General features: G+C 38.1%; 1 protein-coding gene across 4 annotated transcripts in view; it reads right to left on the bottom strand.

The window, feature by feature from the left end:
* Window positions 1–16,275, bottom strand: part of LOC126184835 (tumor susceptibility gene 101 protein) — a 157,710-nt gene extending 141,435 nt beyond the window's left edge. For all 4 annotated transcript variants that reach the window (XM_049927428.1, XM_049927439.1, XM_049927448.1 and 1 more), the window contains exons 1-2: window positions 16,108–16,275; window positions 15,807–15,888 (exon numbers count right to left, since the gene is read on the bottom strand). In XM_049927428.1, the coding sequence (XP_049783385.1) occupies window positions 15,807–15,851 (45 nt within the window). In that variant the 5' untranslated portion in view covers window positions 15,852–15,888; window positions 16,108–16,275. The remainder of the gene's footprint in view (window positions 1–15,806; window positions 15,889–16,107) is intronic.
* Between the last annotated feature and the right edge of the window lie 744 nt (window positions 16,276–17,019).

Below are 17,019 nucleotides of genomic sequence, written 5' to 3'. Positions count from 1 at the left end.
TCGAGCAGCAAAGGTCGACACCTTTTCCTTCACCCTTATTTCCTGGATGAGCTTCTCATCCTTAAAAACGGGGCAATCTCGTGAGGAAGCAGCGTGGTCACCCATACAGTTGATGCAGCGAGGGGATGGAGGTGGACAAGCACCCTCATGGGCATCCGTGCCACACGTAACACATTTGGCTGGATTGGAACAGGACTGGCTGGTGTGATTGAACCGCTGACATCGATAGCAACGCGTAGGGTTTGGGACGTAAGGGCGAACGGAAATTATCTCGTAGCCTGCTTTGATTTTCGATGGGAGTTGAACTGTGTCAAATGTCAAGAAGACAGTGCGGGTTGGAATGATGTTCGTGTCAACCCGTTTCATTACTCTATGAACTGCCATTACGCCCTGGTCAGACAGATAGTGCTGAATTTCTTCGTCAGACAATCCATCGAGGGAGCGTGTATAAACGACTCCACGCGAGGAATTCAAGGTACGGTGCGGTTCCACCCGGACAGGGAAGGTGTGGAGCAGAGAAGTACGCAGCAATTTTTGTGACTGGAGGGCACTGTGTGTTTCTAACAACAGGGTGCCATTCCGTAATCTGGAACAAGACTTTACAGGACCTGCTATTGCGTCGACTCCTTTCTGAATAATGAAAGGGTTGACCGTGGAGAAGTCGTGACCTTCATCAGACCGAGAAACAACAAGGAACTGTGGCAACGATGGAAGAATCGTCTGTGGCTGAGACTCAGTATGCTTACGTTTGTGACTAGACTTAGTGGAAGGTGAGGAAACCATTGCGGAAGAATCCCCCATGATTACCGGCGTCTCCGATGGCGCGCTCCTCCCTTGTGGGGGCCCTCTCTGAGGGCACTCCCGCCTTAGGTGATTGTTCACACCTCAGGTCACACCTCCCGACAAACGGACGGAGGGACCAATCGGCATTTTCGGAAGGTATCAGCTCGGGTAATCACCCCTCCCTGGGCCTGGCCGTTACCAGGGGGTACGTACGTGTCCTACCTGTCTACCCGGGGCGGGGAATTACGCGTTACCCCGTCACCGGCTACGCACGAAGGCGTGGGTCGGCCTTCAGACACGCACAGGGAGGAAGAAAGAGAAAGGGAAAGGAAGGAAGAGAGGTCTCAAACGCCGCAGCGGAGAAAAGAGAAAGAGAAGAGGTAAGGAAAAGAGAAGGACAAAGGAAGGAAGAAGACAGAGAAAGACAAAGGAAGGAAGAAGACATAAAAGCAAGGAAGGCAAGAAATGCAGTACATTTACGGGCGTCCGTCTCCGGACGTAGGCACAAACCATACTCCCAGATGGGGAGAAAGAGAAGGAAAGAGCCAGAGGTGAGGGGAGGAGGGGCGAAGATAGGGATGGGGAAGGATGCGGAATGGGAAGGTATGCAGCCCGGAAAGGAAGGAAGGCCACATTAGCTCGGGGTCCCGTGCTCGCTACGCACGTATCCACAAAAGAGTTGTGGACCCCCTGGGGGGGATGTGAAGCCTATTTACTACGATAGCAGGATCTTATTGAAAGATCTCTCACAAAACCTAAGAAATTCTAGTCATATATGAAGGATGTCAGTGGCACCAGAGTAGTGTCAAGATGCTCACAGATGTACAGGAATAGAAACTGAGGGTAGCAAAGTGAAAGTTTAGTGCCTGAGAAACAGTTAAATTCATGAGAAACAGTTAAATTCGTTAAAATTAAACAATATTCTAGGGTCCAATTATATCTCTATTTACACACTATAGATCCCTTGAACAAACTGTTTCGTCCAGCAGTTTGAAGTAAGCACAGGTCACGGCCACCTATATGGAGGTTAGCAGAAGTGATCCACAAAACTACTGTCCAATGTCAGTGAAATCCATCTGTTGCATTTTTCTAGCGCAAATTTTGAGCTCGATCAAAATGACCTTCATACAAATTAGCACGGGTTTCACATCAAACTTTTGTCAAATGGCATCCTGAAAGCCATGGATCAAGGCAATCGAGTGAATGCTGAATGTTCTATTTCTTGACTTCTGAAAAGCATCTGACTCGGTACCACACCAACATTTTTTAACAAAACTACTATCATATGAGATATCAAACACAATTTGTGACTCGATACAGGATATGTTGGTAGGGAGGAAATAACATGTTACCTTCAATGGGGAGTCACTGACAAAAGCGAAGTGTGCCCCAAGGGAGGGAATCATAACCAATGCTGTTCATGTTATGTCGCAATGATCTGGCAGACAATATTAATAGCAACCTCGGACTTTTTGCAAATTGTGTAGTTACTTAAAATTAAGTACTATTTGAAAAACATTGCACAAATATTGGGTAAGATTTTAATATGATTTTCAGGTGGCACAGAGATTGGCAACTTCCTTTAAATGGGCAGACGTGTTGGGTTGTACACTTCACTAAATCCAGTAAAGTACCAGGTGGTTATAATTAAACTTTCCCTATTTAACACATTACAACATGGAAACTAATTACTGTAAGAGTACCAAACTTGGTAGCATTAATGTCAAGGACCTGAGGAAGGGCAATAATGATGCAGAATGAATTCAGCTGAAACACTTTTAATGTGCTGCTACAGTACATCATACCATTACATACTGATACCATTACTGATACAAAAGGGGCTCAATATGACACTCATCAGTGTCCAGAAGAGTCTGAAAGCACAGGATTGCATTATGCACAGCAGAACGAAGCATGTCCATAGGTATGCTGGCTACTTCTCTTGATATGCTGTGCTTCAGATCAGTACATGTGTGAATGTTCCCCTGGTAAACCCAGTCCTCCAGGTAGCCCCCCAACCAGAAATCACAGGGAGTGATATCAGGTGACTATGCCAGCCAAGCAATAGGAATAATTTAATCATTTCCAAGTGTGTTTCAGAGAAGCAGGTAAACTTCATGAGAAATGTGCAGTGGTGCCCCATTTTGCATGAAAACATTTCAGTTCAATGTGTCTCTCTCCTGCTGGCGAAGCATATCACAGTAATGCTGGCCAGACACGCTGCACATCCTTGGTCCTTGAATGCCATCCTGTTCTAAACAATGGGCCAATAATGAATGCAGCTGTGAAGCCGCACCATATAGTGACACATTCACCATACAGAGGAATTTCATGCACAGTGATTCGAGGTGAGGAGCCCCGCATTCACCAATTCTCTGTGTTCACTGCACTCCCAGAGAAAAATGAGCTTTGTCTGTCCATAGGATTATCCAGGGCTAGGCCTTGTCAACTTCAATCCTCGCGAGAAATTGGAGAGTGAAGTCAACATGTTGTCGTGTGTCCTGTGGTGCAAGCTGCTGTATGATTCGGATCTTGTATGGATACCATTTGAGAATGATTCGAAGCACCTTCCATACAGTGGATCATAGAATGTTCAACTGTTATGACACAGTAGGCGCACTGCCTGACGATCAGGAATTGTGCACAGTGTTGTCTGCTATAGCAACAGTGATTTCATCAACCACCTGTGGTGCAGCCGGTCATCAGCCTCTCTGTGTAGTGATGTCCAGTTCTTGAGTTGATTCAAACTTTCTCATCATTAGCTTAATTTTGAGCTTGATGTCCTGCAGTATATGTTAATGACAAACTCAACAGCTTGAACATGGCATAAAAGGCTGAAACCTGGGTGGTAATTACATAGACAACAATACAGTCAAATGGCGGTATGTTCATTTAAAAGTTATTGTATGACTGTTGCTCAGTGATGTCAAAAACTGCTTCTTCATCATGTTCCTCACAGCACGTGGAGAAAGAGGACCCTTCTGTAATCCTTTCAACCGCCGATATTCAATGACTCATCACAGTACCCGGTAGCCATAGTTGGAACTGGACGGTGGCGCTGTGACACATGTAAATCATGCACCCCATACTCTGGACATTAATGCTACCAAGTTTAGTACTCTTGCGGTAATTAGTTTACATGTTATAATGAGTTTAATAGGGAAAGTTTAATTATAACTAACCATTAGTATCCTATGACAACAATGTCAATCGATACAACCAATACTTATATAAGAAGAAACAGGAAATCGCTGAAAGAACGTGAGAACATTGTCATTAAAGAAAAAGCTAAATAAATTATAGCAGTCAAGCAGCCACTGTATTCAAGAATCACTTCCCTGAAGTATCTGAGATGTTTGACAGGGGTACTACAAGTGATAAAGCAATAGAATATACGCAAGAAGCAATGCCACATACATACAGACAAATCAAAGTTAATCCATGTTCTGCCTCATAATCGAAAACTCTCAATGAGTAAGTAATATCTTTTAGTACTAAAACCTTGTTTCTCACATACAAGCAATGCATTCAGTTACAGATGCAATACATCACTATCACAAGGGATATTTCCATCTACACTGAAATATCCAAATGTTTACAACAAACATGGCACGGTAGATGTTAATAGTTACCAACAAGTGTCACTGCATACCTCCTCCTTGATTGTACTGAAAATAGCATGCACATAAGAATCATAACACACCTGTTTCAAAATAAGACACCAAGTCAGTTTAAAATTGGGTTTTTAATGGGCTCTCTAAGAACAGGCCAGTTTTCAATTCAAGAGTCAAATCACATAAAATCAGAATGACAATATACTACCACAACAGCTATTTTCTGTTACTTGTCAAAAGCATTTTGATTGTGCAGTTCACAGAATTCTTCCAGAAAATCTCAAATATTACAGCATCAGTGATCTAACTGATCTTATCATTTTTTTTTACATCCTGTCTAATTTTGTGGATGCAGAATGTTGCTTTAAGAACCTCTGGGGGGATTTATACAATAAAACAGAACCTTCAGGGGAATAACCAATACAGCTGTACCATAGAGATTGATACTATGCTATTCTTATATCCAAAGGATTTTCCATCATATATCCATGAAACAGAAACTGTTCACTTTGCTGATGATGCAAGTGTTACAATCAGGCTTGATAAAGAGTAGTTCCAACACTCAAAAATATAAATACTGGTTCTCTACATCTGGACTTTCACTGAATTTATGTGAACAACAACACCTGCTATTCAGGTGGCCTACTGTACAAAACCTGACTACATCTATGGAAATAATGCATGAGGGCAAATCAATAAATGTAACAGAACATTCTAAATTTTTAGATGTCTATATTGATAGAAACCTGAACTGATAGTCACATGTTACAGTTCATCTTAAATATCTAAGCGGCAAAAGTGTGTTTATGCTCCCAGAGGCTTTTCCATTGTGTGCTGTTACTGGCAGTGGCTCACATGATGAATCATATGAAGTCAACATGGTGAATCGTGAGTGAGATGTAGGTAGAGAATGAGATTCTAGTTCATAATTTTGTACAGATAGTAAATGAAGTTTGCATGTACTTTGTTACATAAGGCTAGAATTTCGCCAGATCACCAGAATTTTCACTAAAATTGGAAATAAGACATACAAATAGGATACTGTGATGATTAGTGTGTATTTTGGGCTATGCTACACATCAAAATCTATTAGGGCAATCTTATTTTTGTGCTGGGATTCGTTGGCTAGCAAAGTACCACAGTCCAACTTGCACCTAATCTACAAAATGTTTTAATAGGAGGGCTCCAAGAAATGAGAGACAAAATAGAAGAGCCGTTTGAACCACAAGGATACACAGTTTATAATATGAAACCAGGGAAAAGGGCATTGAAGGAATGCCCCAATTTGGAACAGGATTTGAAGTAAATATAAAAATAACAGATTCAGTAACTGCTTGTCAAGCAATACCACAAAGAACTGTAACTTTTAAACAATGAACAAAACTTACACAATAATAAATCTTCATTCTCCAACAAATGAATAAAATATCTAACAAAAACAAAGGAAAATGAAGGTAAATTTTGGGACCTTATCAAACAAACCATGAATAGATAAATAAAAAAAAAATGTGAAAATCTTATTGGGAGAATTCAATGCCTAATTGGGAAAATAAAAAAAAAATATAAAGACAATTGGAAAATGAAGCTCACATAACTTTACAAACAAGAATGACCAAAGACTCTTAGAACTCTGCAAAGAACACAACATCTATCTAAATCAACATATTTCAAGAGGTTGGTTGGTTGCTTTGGGGCAGGGGACCAAACAGTGAGGTCTTTGGTACCATTGGATTAGGGAAGGATGGGAAAGGAAGTCAGCTGTGCCCTTTCAAAAGAACCATCCTGGCATTTGCCTGAAGCGATTTAGGGAAATCATGGAAAACCTAAATAATCACGATGGCTGGAGGTTTGAGCCATTGTCCTCCCAAATGCAAGTCCAGTGTGCTAACCACAGTGCCTTCTCACTTGGTACTTCAAGAGGAAGTCTAAGCTTAAAATGTGGAAATATACAGATTGGAGGAAGGGAGAATGGCAGCTAGAACATGTCTGTATATATAAAAAATTTTGTAAGGAAACTTACAACATTAAAAGTATTTGGAAATGTAGATATAGACTCAGGCCACTACTTAGTTAAAATAAAAATCAAATTCGGTATATCACAGGGAAAGAATGGAAAAATCAATAAAAACGAATGGGAGCTACAACCCACATCAGCTAATGAAAAATGACAAATATCAAAAAGTAACACACACCATTCAATTGACAGATGATCTAGGAGAACTGGTACAAAGTCTCAAAACCAGGCCAAGAATCTATCTCCCTTGAACACCAGAAAATAAAAAATTCCATGAAGAAAGACACCAGTCATGATTAAAGCTTCCAAGACAAAAAAATGCCATCAACCTCAAAATGAAAGGAAAAGATTCACTCAAAACATTAAGAGACTCAAAAGAGGAATTCATAAAGACATAATAAATTTTATATAAGATAACAACAACAAAACCAATTTCAGAAACTACTACAAAACTTTTGGGAAACAACAACAGCATGAGCCTCCCACGCAAATACTAAAGGATGAAGATGGGAAGAATGGCACACTGTAACACAGAAAATACTGAAATCATGGCAAAAGCATTTAATAAACTTATAAAATGTAAAGAACTCTTACAAATCAATGTAAATATCCTGATAAAAACTAAACTCCACAAATTTGACCCTCTAACTTTCCAAAAACTAGAAAATAATTGTAAGGCATTTGGAGATGATAAGTTTTTTTTCTTTTTTTTATGTGGAAATATATAAGTGATGCAATTAAGTACTCCATGCAAATGGCTCTAACAAAAGTTTGGATAACAGAACAATACCCAGAACATTGGATCACAGCCACCATTCACCTAATAAACAAGGAAGGAGATAAGAGCAATCTGGAAAACTACAGAGGAATCGTTCTGCTAGACTGCACATACAAGATTTTATCCAAAATCTTATAGGGAAGAATCACGGAACAACTAGTATAGGAGTTAGAAGAATATCTGGGATGTGTCAGACCATGGAGAAGCTGTGCAGATCAGATCATTAGTTTAAACGTAATTATGGCACACTACAGAAAATGGAACAAATCTCTTTTAGTAACATTTGCAGACTTTTAAGATGGCATATGACTGTCTTAACAGACCTTCAGCATTAAAAATTTTAAGAAAGCTACCACTTCTCTAAAACTAATTAAACTAATACAACTTACTCTAACCAATACCAAATCAAAAGTCAAATTTAGACGAGAAATTTCTGAACCATTCCCCATAAAAACAGACTTAAGACAGTGTTACTGCCTATCACCATTACTACTCAACTGTGCACTAGAATATATTGAATGTCCCTCATTAACGGTCATCAGGCTCATTTTCTTTGATGTTTTGGCACATATTTGCAATTCAGTTTTTGCTATATGTAGTTGGAGCTAGTCCAAACAAATACTGTTCATCACATCTTTCATGCCACATCCAGTGTTGACAGAGTGCATTGGTTTCTTTCCCATTAAAAACAAAATGATTTTTAAAATGGAATTTTATGTGCCCGCAGAGTGGTCCCAAATTTGTCTAATGCAATATTTTTACTCCAGCAGTGTTTGAACAGTGCTGCTGCATGGCAGGTCAGGGTGCTGCTGTAGCTGCTAGAGTACTGGTTATTCTATGTGTTTAACTATCACTGTTAATACATATTGATAAAATGAATATCACACTTGACTCATTTGGAATCGCTTAACCGAATGGGCACATAAAATTCCACTTTGAAAACTATTCTGTTTGTAACAGGAAACAAACTGACACATTCCATTAACACTGGGTGTCATGTGAAATACGTGACAGGCTACATTTGTTTGGGCTGGTATCTGGTACACACTGCAAAAACAAAATTACAGATATCTTCAGAAACACCAGAGAAAATGCATCTAATGACGATTAAATAAGACACCCTCTATAATGAGAGAATGGCACAAGGATAATCCAAAGGATTGGAAGAGCACAAAATTATACAAGTTCAAACTGCTTGGGATTTGCTGATGATCTTGATCTCCTTGGCCAAAAATGTTCAAGAAACCAGACAACAAGTTAAACTGCTACAAGAAATATCACAGACAATCACACTCAGAATGGCATTTAAAAGAAAATGTGTGTGTGTGTGTGTGTGTGTGTGTGTGTGTGTGTGTGTGTGTGTGCGAGAGAGAGAGAGAGAGAGAGAGAGAGAGAGAGAGAGAGAGATTACACTAACTGATCCACCACTTGCAAACAAAATTACAATAAAAGAACAGGAAATCAAAATCGTTGTTAAGTTTAAATATTTAGGTGAAATAATGACATACAATATAAGTGAGAAACCAATATTGCAAAACACAATAAAAACTGAACAAAGCAATTTACATTGCCAAAAGCATGTACAGCAAAGAAAGCCTATTGATTGATGAAAAATTAAGACACTGTAAAACAGTTTTATGTAGCAGCTCAAACTGTCATCAAAAGAACTAATATAGCAGAAATTGACAAATACTCAAGACAGATTAAACAATAAGTAGGACATGCATAAACAAACATCAGGTAGGCTACATGCACAATGAAGAATAGTTTTAAATGAAATACTATGCAATGAAATAGAATAGTTAGAGAGTGTGATCAGGAAGAAACGCATCTCATTCATTGAACATCTTATTAGAACAGTAAAAAACATAATTATCAAGATAATAATATAAAAATGGTGGAATATTAAGAGCAACATTAAATGGATTACAGAAATTAATGAAGACATAAGAGAACACCAACTACAGTAGATGACCTAATAAGCAAAACAGACAAAACCTGAGTACGGCAATGAACATAAACATAATACGAATGAAGATCAGTAGAAGAACTATAGGAGGTGTGAAAAAAAGATTGAAAGAATGAAGAAATTCTGGGTAGACAGAAGAGCATAAACTTTATATAGCAATAAATTATAACAATCCTTTATATAATCACTGTATTATTGAATCATATTACTGAAATATTACTGAATTGAACAGGGTTACCAAATAATAACTACTCCATGTATAAACCCTTGTATAATCGACTAAAGTGGTCCAATGAAGGCCATGAAATAAAGAAGTTGCAATAATGATATATGTAAATCAAACAAAATATTTATTATCACATATCATGCTTCAGCCAATTATAGATTACGATATGGGCTACATACAGGCTAATAAATTTAATCCAAGTTTATAATACATATGTTACTTTTTCAGACATTACAGGAGGCAGTTCACTGAAAAGCAGAATGAACTGGGAGGGGGTAACATCATGGAGGGAGGGGGAACTGCTGGTGCAGGATATGGGGAATGTGAGCTACCAGAGATGTAGCCCAGAATGAATAAGGGAGCAAACAATATGTTGCAAGGATATATCCCTCCCTAGTCGTGGAGGGGAAGCATATGATTCCTGTGCCTGGGGGGTGGGATGGGAGTGGCATAGGGATGGATTACGATGTAGTGCAGGTTGGGTGAGAGATGGAACATCGCTTTAGGAGAGATGGAAAGGATCTTGTGTAGGATGTACCTCACTTCATGGATGATTCTGTGTGACAAGGGGGTTGCTCTTTCATGGCTAATTCTTGGGTGTAGTGGAAATTTTGGGGTGTTTGAGGATATGGCACAGGAAATCTTTTTTACAGACAAAGTTTGGTAGGGTAGTCGCTGTTCTGAGCTCATAGGCAGCACACCGCACCTGGTACACGCGACACTCGGAGACCACAGCGCAGCTACAACACCTGAAGATGGGCTTATAACAGTCCGAAACCGGCCATGTGAAAGTAAAGAAATTTACAACTGAAGTGGTATTTTCAACACCTGCTAAAAAAAGTGATTGGGTAATGGAGGCTCAAAATGGGTCGAGAAATTGGAAACAATGCTTGCAAAAGATTTATAGTTGCACATAAGAAATTAGTTCAACTGAAAATGAGCACATAGCTCACGGCTGCAAGCTAGTCCATTTTCTCTAGGCAAATCTCACTGGAGTAGTCAGCACTGACTGAATGTTTAAAAAAAATGCCAAAATCACGAAAGATGTGAGGCTGAGTTGCTTATTGTCAGAGCTGACATTTAATTTGTGTATTGTGGAGGCACTGAGAGATATAAACGACTCTTGATGAAAAAATTTACATGATCCACTTGTAACATACATATATAACATACAAGTGTGACAGGAAGTGAGTTAGATGCTTAATGAAATGAAACATATGCCAACTGATCATTACAGTATGAACCTAAACTAAAAGCAACCTGAGACAAAAGTGTGCACAACAGATGGACATGCTGGATGACTCAGTGTCCAACTTGGGCATGACTGTGGAAGAAGATGAATTTTACTGCATCGGAAATAGAACAGATGAAGAATGAAGATACAAGAAGGCAAAGTAGCAGGGGATTTCTATAAAAAGAAACAGCAGTTAAAATCCAAAAACATAAAAACTGAGACCAAACAAACTTAATTAAAAGCAATGTTTAGGCATAGGGTGGTATGACCGTAAAATGTGAACAATGGGAAAGACATAAATGAAATGATCAGAAGCCACTGAAATGTGCTGTTACAGGAGACTGTTGCAGATCAGATGCAATGATCAAGTAAAGAATGAAAAACATATTGCGAACAGTTAATGAGAAAAAAATGGTAACAAAGAATGAATCAAAAAGATCAGTCTGATGATGTTCCCAGCTGGGTAAATGTGGCAAAAGCTGCAGTGTTTTGTTTTACCTTTGACTTGGGCATAGCTGCTCAAAATTCTGACTACTGCTTCTTAGCAATGTAATTTTACGATTTATCAACTGTTCATTCTGATGAAGCCACCCGTAATAAGTGTCAAAATCTAGGTCAATGTACACCTAATGTTTATGTGCAACAGGCTAGCTGTTTAACCTTATATTGGAATCAAAAAGAGAGAATAGTAGGCCACACATTCCAGGATTAATAAACAATGCGTTTACAAGCTGACAGACCAATGACATCATTTATATGGCAGATATGCGAGCCATAAGGAATGATGAATGGATGACATCATTAACAACACAAAACATCAACAAAACAAAAACCAACAAACTAACTGGATCACCACAGGGGTAGGAGATGTGGATGAGGATATCCTTTCTTAAGAACATGAAACCAATCAAAAACTTGAAGATATCGGCCAACAGAGGAAAAAATAAAACTAACTGAATCACCACAGGGGTAGGTTATGTAGATGATGATATCCTTAATTAAGAACATGAAACCTGTTAAAAACTTGAAGATATCAGCTAACAGATGAAAAATACAGCCCCCCCCCCCATGAGGGTAATAGTAGCAATATAATACACAATGCAAATAAAAAAAAAGAGAGAGAGAGAGAGAGAGATTGTTGTGACACATTAGTTGGCTTTCCCTACTCACAACAAAACTTTCCTTCATCCTAACCTAATCGTGAATAGAATAGATATCTTTGCTCCACCGATTTGCTCCCATCTGGGGGAGGGGGAATCATATAGCAGTTGAATAGTCAGACAAGGCTGTAGGAGCTATGATGCCTTGATGTCAGCATCACTCTCATAAAAAGGACAATTGCCAGCAAATTGTTTTTAGATATATTTTTCCTACGTGGAATGTTTCCCTCTATTTATATATATATATATATATATATATATAGTTATAATAGAAGGAAACATTCCACGAAGGAAAAATATACCTAAAAACAAAGATGATGTGACTTACCAAATGAAAGTGCTGGCAGGTCGACAGACACACAAACGAACACAAACATACACACAAAATCCAAGCTTTCGCAACAAACTGTTGCCTCATCAGGAAAGAGGGAAGGAGAGGGAAAGACGAAAGGATGTGGGTTTTAAGGGAGAGGGTAAGGAGTCATTCCAGTCCCGGGAGCGGAAAGACTTACCTTAGGGGGAAAAAAGGACGGGTATACACTCGCACACACACACATATCCATCCACACATATACAGACACAAGCAGACATATTAAAAAAGACCGTCTGTCAGATGCACCAGCCCTTCTGTCAGATGCATCAGATGTACTACTGTGAATAAAGAGAAAGATTTACAAAGAAAATAGATTGCAACTTAGCCAATGATCAATTTTGCTTCACAGCACGGAAAGGATCAAGGGAAGCAATCTGAAACAAAGTCCAATTTTGAAGTAAACAGAAAAACATATACTGCAGTTAACTGAACTAGAACAGGAATTCGATATGGTTGATTGAAGTTATTACTTAAAGCACTGAGCAAAGTAGGGCATGACTGGAAGGACAGATGACTAATTACAAGTATTTATGAAAGTGAAACTGGTGAAATGGATATTGACAGTAAAACAGGAGCAAATCACCTTATTTGTTTGATATGTTCATCAAGGAGACACTAAAAACAATGAAAGAAAAGATGATTGGAATCAAAATTAATGGTATACATATTCACTGTGTCAGATTTTCCAGTGACACTGCAAGAGTGGCAGAAGCAGAGAAAGAAGTAAATAAAATGCTTAAGGTCTCAAAGAATTAACAAAAACTACAAATACAAATAAATGCAAAGAAGATAGAAGTCATGGTCATAGGTAAGAAAGGAGACTGAAATAAGACTGACACAAGAGTAAGCTGTGAGCAACTTGAGGTAGTAACAAAATTTCACTAGGCCTATCTCGGTAGGAATGCAGAGGGAAACACTAGATGTCACAAGGAAATCAAGACAAGAAAAGGACAGGCAAAGAGTGCCTTCCAAAATAAGAAGAACCTTCTGCTAAAGAAGCAGAACAGATTCGACACTAATAAAAGCTTCATAAACACTTTTGTATGGAGTGTCCTGCCATACGAACATGAAACCTGGTGCTTGGGAAAGCTGTCCCAACATACATATGTGAAACCTGGCGGTTGGCAAAGCTCGAGAAATCTTGTGCACATCGAAGATGACAAAATGAAGTTGTGAAGGAAAATTACAAGAACTAGCTAGAGGGATAAAGAAATGAATTAAGTGGTTCTACATGAAATACAGCAAAATCCACTGGACACTTAATCATATATGATATTCTTTTATAAAACATTTCTGAGGGCAAGATCATATGGAAGAAAATGAAGGTAAGATCAGAGACATCCTATTTAAAAGAGATGTTTACCGAGATGGGATGTTCTTCACAGATGGAGGTGATGGGGACAACTGAAGAGAGGAAGCTGTGGCTGCAGAGACCAGGCTTAGTCTTTTGAAAGAAGAAGAAAATGACAAGTGTCAGTGTGAAAGATGTGGAACAAAATGTATAAGATATATTGCAGATAATAGGTTAGGTGGTAAAATCAGCAGACAGCTTTCAAAGAACAGCTTAACACTCAACTACAACAAAACGCAAAGCATATAGTTTATGACACAGTACTCTTGTAAATGTGAAATTTAATCATCCCAATGTGTCAGTCGGTAAAGAAGACCATTTTAAATTCTTGATCTGAGGGTAGATGGAAAGCTATCTGGGAAGTACTATGTACAAGAATATTTGCTATCTTCATTATGACAATCTCCACTCTGACACAACCACAAAGGATAGTTTTCTTTCGTGGAGGTATGTACCATCTATGCAACTAAATGAAGGCAGTTTGTTTATTGCCATACGTGTTTCGCTTCTTTTATTTGGGGAGCATCATCAGTGGCCTGAAACAAATGTTTCCTTTTGCACATAAAATAAACGTATTATGTAGTAGATATAATATGCTGCTCTATTACACTTTGTCATGTTTTTATCTTGTTTTTCGGTTAGATGCAACTTCTGTAGCCCAAGTTCCATATTGTGAACGTATCGTTCGGAATATGGAACTTGTGCTACAAAAGTTGCTTCTAAGCTAAAAAGCATGACAAAAACACGACAAAATGTACCATAGCAGCATATTATATCTACCACGTAATACACTTATTGTATGTATAAAAGGAAACATGTATTTCAGGCCACTGATGATGCTTCCCAAATAAAAAAAGTGAAACGCTTACGGCAATAAACAAACTGCCTTAATTTAGTTGTATAAACAGTACATATCTCCACAAATTCAGGGCAACTACAGGAAAGATGGAAAACAGATAAAAATGATTGTTTTCTTTGCTTACTTTCACTCTATTATCTCAAGTGGTAATATATTTTGGGGCAACTCAGTGCACTTACCAAGAATTTTCCTATCCCAGAAAACGGTGGGCAGAATGATCCATGATGTGAGTTTGCCAACTTTGTGTAGGCTGGTGTTTGAATGTCTTTGAATTCGAACACTGTCTTCCCTTGATTTTGCTGCTTACAACATTCATTTAGAAGAAACTGCAATATTTAGTCCATGAATGTAAGACAGAAAAATGGTCGCACATGGGTAACATTTCCTTAAGCATTGTACAGGAAGGAGTTCACTATTCATGTTTCATTTTCAGTAGGCTTCAAGTACAGCAGAAAAAAAGACAGATAAACATACGGTTCTCAAATCTCTGCTGAAAGGTTTCCTTGTGGTACACTGAGTCTATTTTGCAGAGAACTTCTTTGCATTATGCGCATCATGAACACTTAGTGCACAGAGAAACACTACATTAAACTGCTTTGGGCAAAATACGTTGTAGACAATACTAGAATTTTAAATGTGTCCTAAAGATGATCTTTAAGACTAATGTTGATTCATTAATGTTGTATGTATAACATAATGTTTGTTTTTGAATTAATTATGGTGCTACAGTAATGGCCTACCATATACCACTATATATTTCTCTTAATATGTATATAGTTTTACACATGTATGCATGTATGTAAGCTAATTGATACAACCAATTACATTTCTATACTCAAAAATGGATACTAAATAAATAAAAACTTTTCTCTGTAAGTTGTTGTTTATTTGTAGCCTATAAGCTTGTTTCTTTCTCATGTGATTAATATTTTTGTTTATAAATTTTCTAATCAGCAGCCCGAAAATTATATACTGACTCAGCTATGGCTTGCAAGGACACACAGAAACTGACAGACAAATAAATAAATATGTGAAGTGAAGAAATCTTTTTATCATACTGTGGTCCTGTTGAAAGTATTCACACCTGTTCTCCAACGGCAGTCACACAGTCAACATTTGGATTATGAACTTCATCCTACCAACTTCCACTCATTTATGATTAAGTAATATTTCTTTGAAAATAAACTATGTTAGTATTTTAACTGAGCAGCTTACGGTGGATATGAATAAACCTAGAACGTTAACTATGAAAAATGTACCCAGATATGAGAACTGGTGGAGACACTACATAACTCTTAACATTTAAAACAAAGTCAAATCGTTAACAACATGGGAAATATTTACAAAATATTGAAACAATTGAGTCATATCCATTATACACAGCTGATGGTTTTATGTTTCTTAAGGTACGACTTACACTCGCAAAGTGACAAAAAATTTATTACCTTTGACAAATACTGCTTTATTTTTCCCTCTTCGGAATGAAGCATCTCCGCTTCCTTTGTGACTTCACACTAAGTTATAATCCTGTGAACATACGTTTCGTATAAAGGACTTCGCAATAATACCTTACAAATCCATGATTATACTGGCGCAAAAGGTAACTAGCGACTGAACTACCGTCTTTATTTTATTTTATTTTTTTATTGTGGTTGACAAAACAGGTTGATTACACGATATTCCTCTAGCGAAATGTCAACACACAAACTAGATTTTATTTAGCGTGAATATACACAGCATACTAACCAGTAACACTAACGTTCACGACTTTTTCCATTAATGGTTAAAAATAATTATTTATTTTTGCCGTTTCACTTACGAACAAAAACACACAGATTTTCTTGTCATTAATTAAACACTCAGGCAACCATATGATTCTGAGACAGAAACTATTCCAGAGATTCTCCGTATAATGAAATGCCATAGTGTGGTTACAAATAGAGCCCGTCAGAAAACCGCTTATTGAAAATGTTTATTACTATATTCTTTTTAAAAATTTAGTTTTATTTAAACCAATTTATTTATTATCGCCAAATATATAATTCTTGGAAGGGTCACGACTATGCATGTGGCGCGGATTGCTGGCATTTGTACACGGATGAGTCGTATTGCAGACCTAACGGCATTAGACTCCCGCTTTGTATTATATCACATGTAACTATTACCGGAATGAGAAGTGCTTAAGGCCCGTCCACACACAACGATCTGTCTGCGCAAATGTCTGCGCACATCACATCTGCGCAGACAGATCGTTGCGTGTGGACAGAAGATTTGCACCAGCCTGAGATGTGTGCAAACCTGGAAGTTGGAGTTGGAGGTTTGAGCGAAACCTCTCAAATCTGTGGGTTCAAACCGCATCTGCGCAGACAAGTTGGAGCGTGTGGACAGGAGATCGCCGCAAATCTGGCCCGAAACAGCTGTTTGCTCAGTCTAGTGTTTGTATTTATGCGCACAGGGCATTAAAATGGCTGACACTCGTCAGTGTTCTCGAGAGTTTGTCAGTGAATTCATTGAAATATATAGAAACCACCCATGTTTGTGGAAGATTAAAAGTAAAGAATATAGTGACAGATACAAAAAGACAGCACCATACAATGCTCTAATTGAAAAATTGCGAGCAGTTGACGCCTCGGCAAACAGAATTTAAAAAAAAAAATT

This window comes from Schistocerca cancellata, chromosome 1, assembly GCF_023864275.1.
Source record: "Schistocerca cancellata isolate TAMUIC-IGC-003103 chromosome 1, iqSchCanc2.1, whole genome shotgun sequence".
In the NCBI taxonomy this organism is placed as follows: Eukaryota; Metazoa; Arthropoda; class Insecta; order Orthoptera; family Acrididae; genus Schistocerca; species Schistocerca cancellata.
Note: the sequence above shows the minus strand (reverse complement) of the source record. Positions and strands in the feature narration are given on the sequence as shown.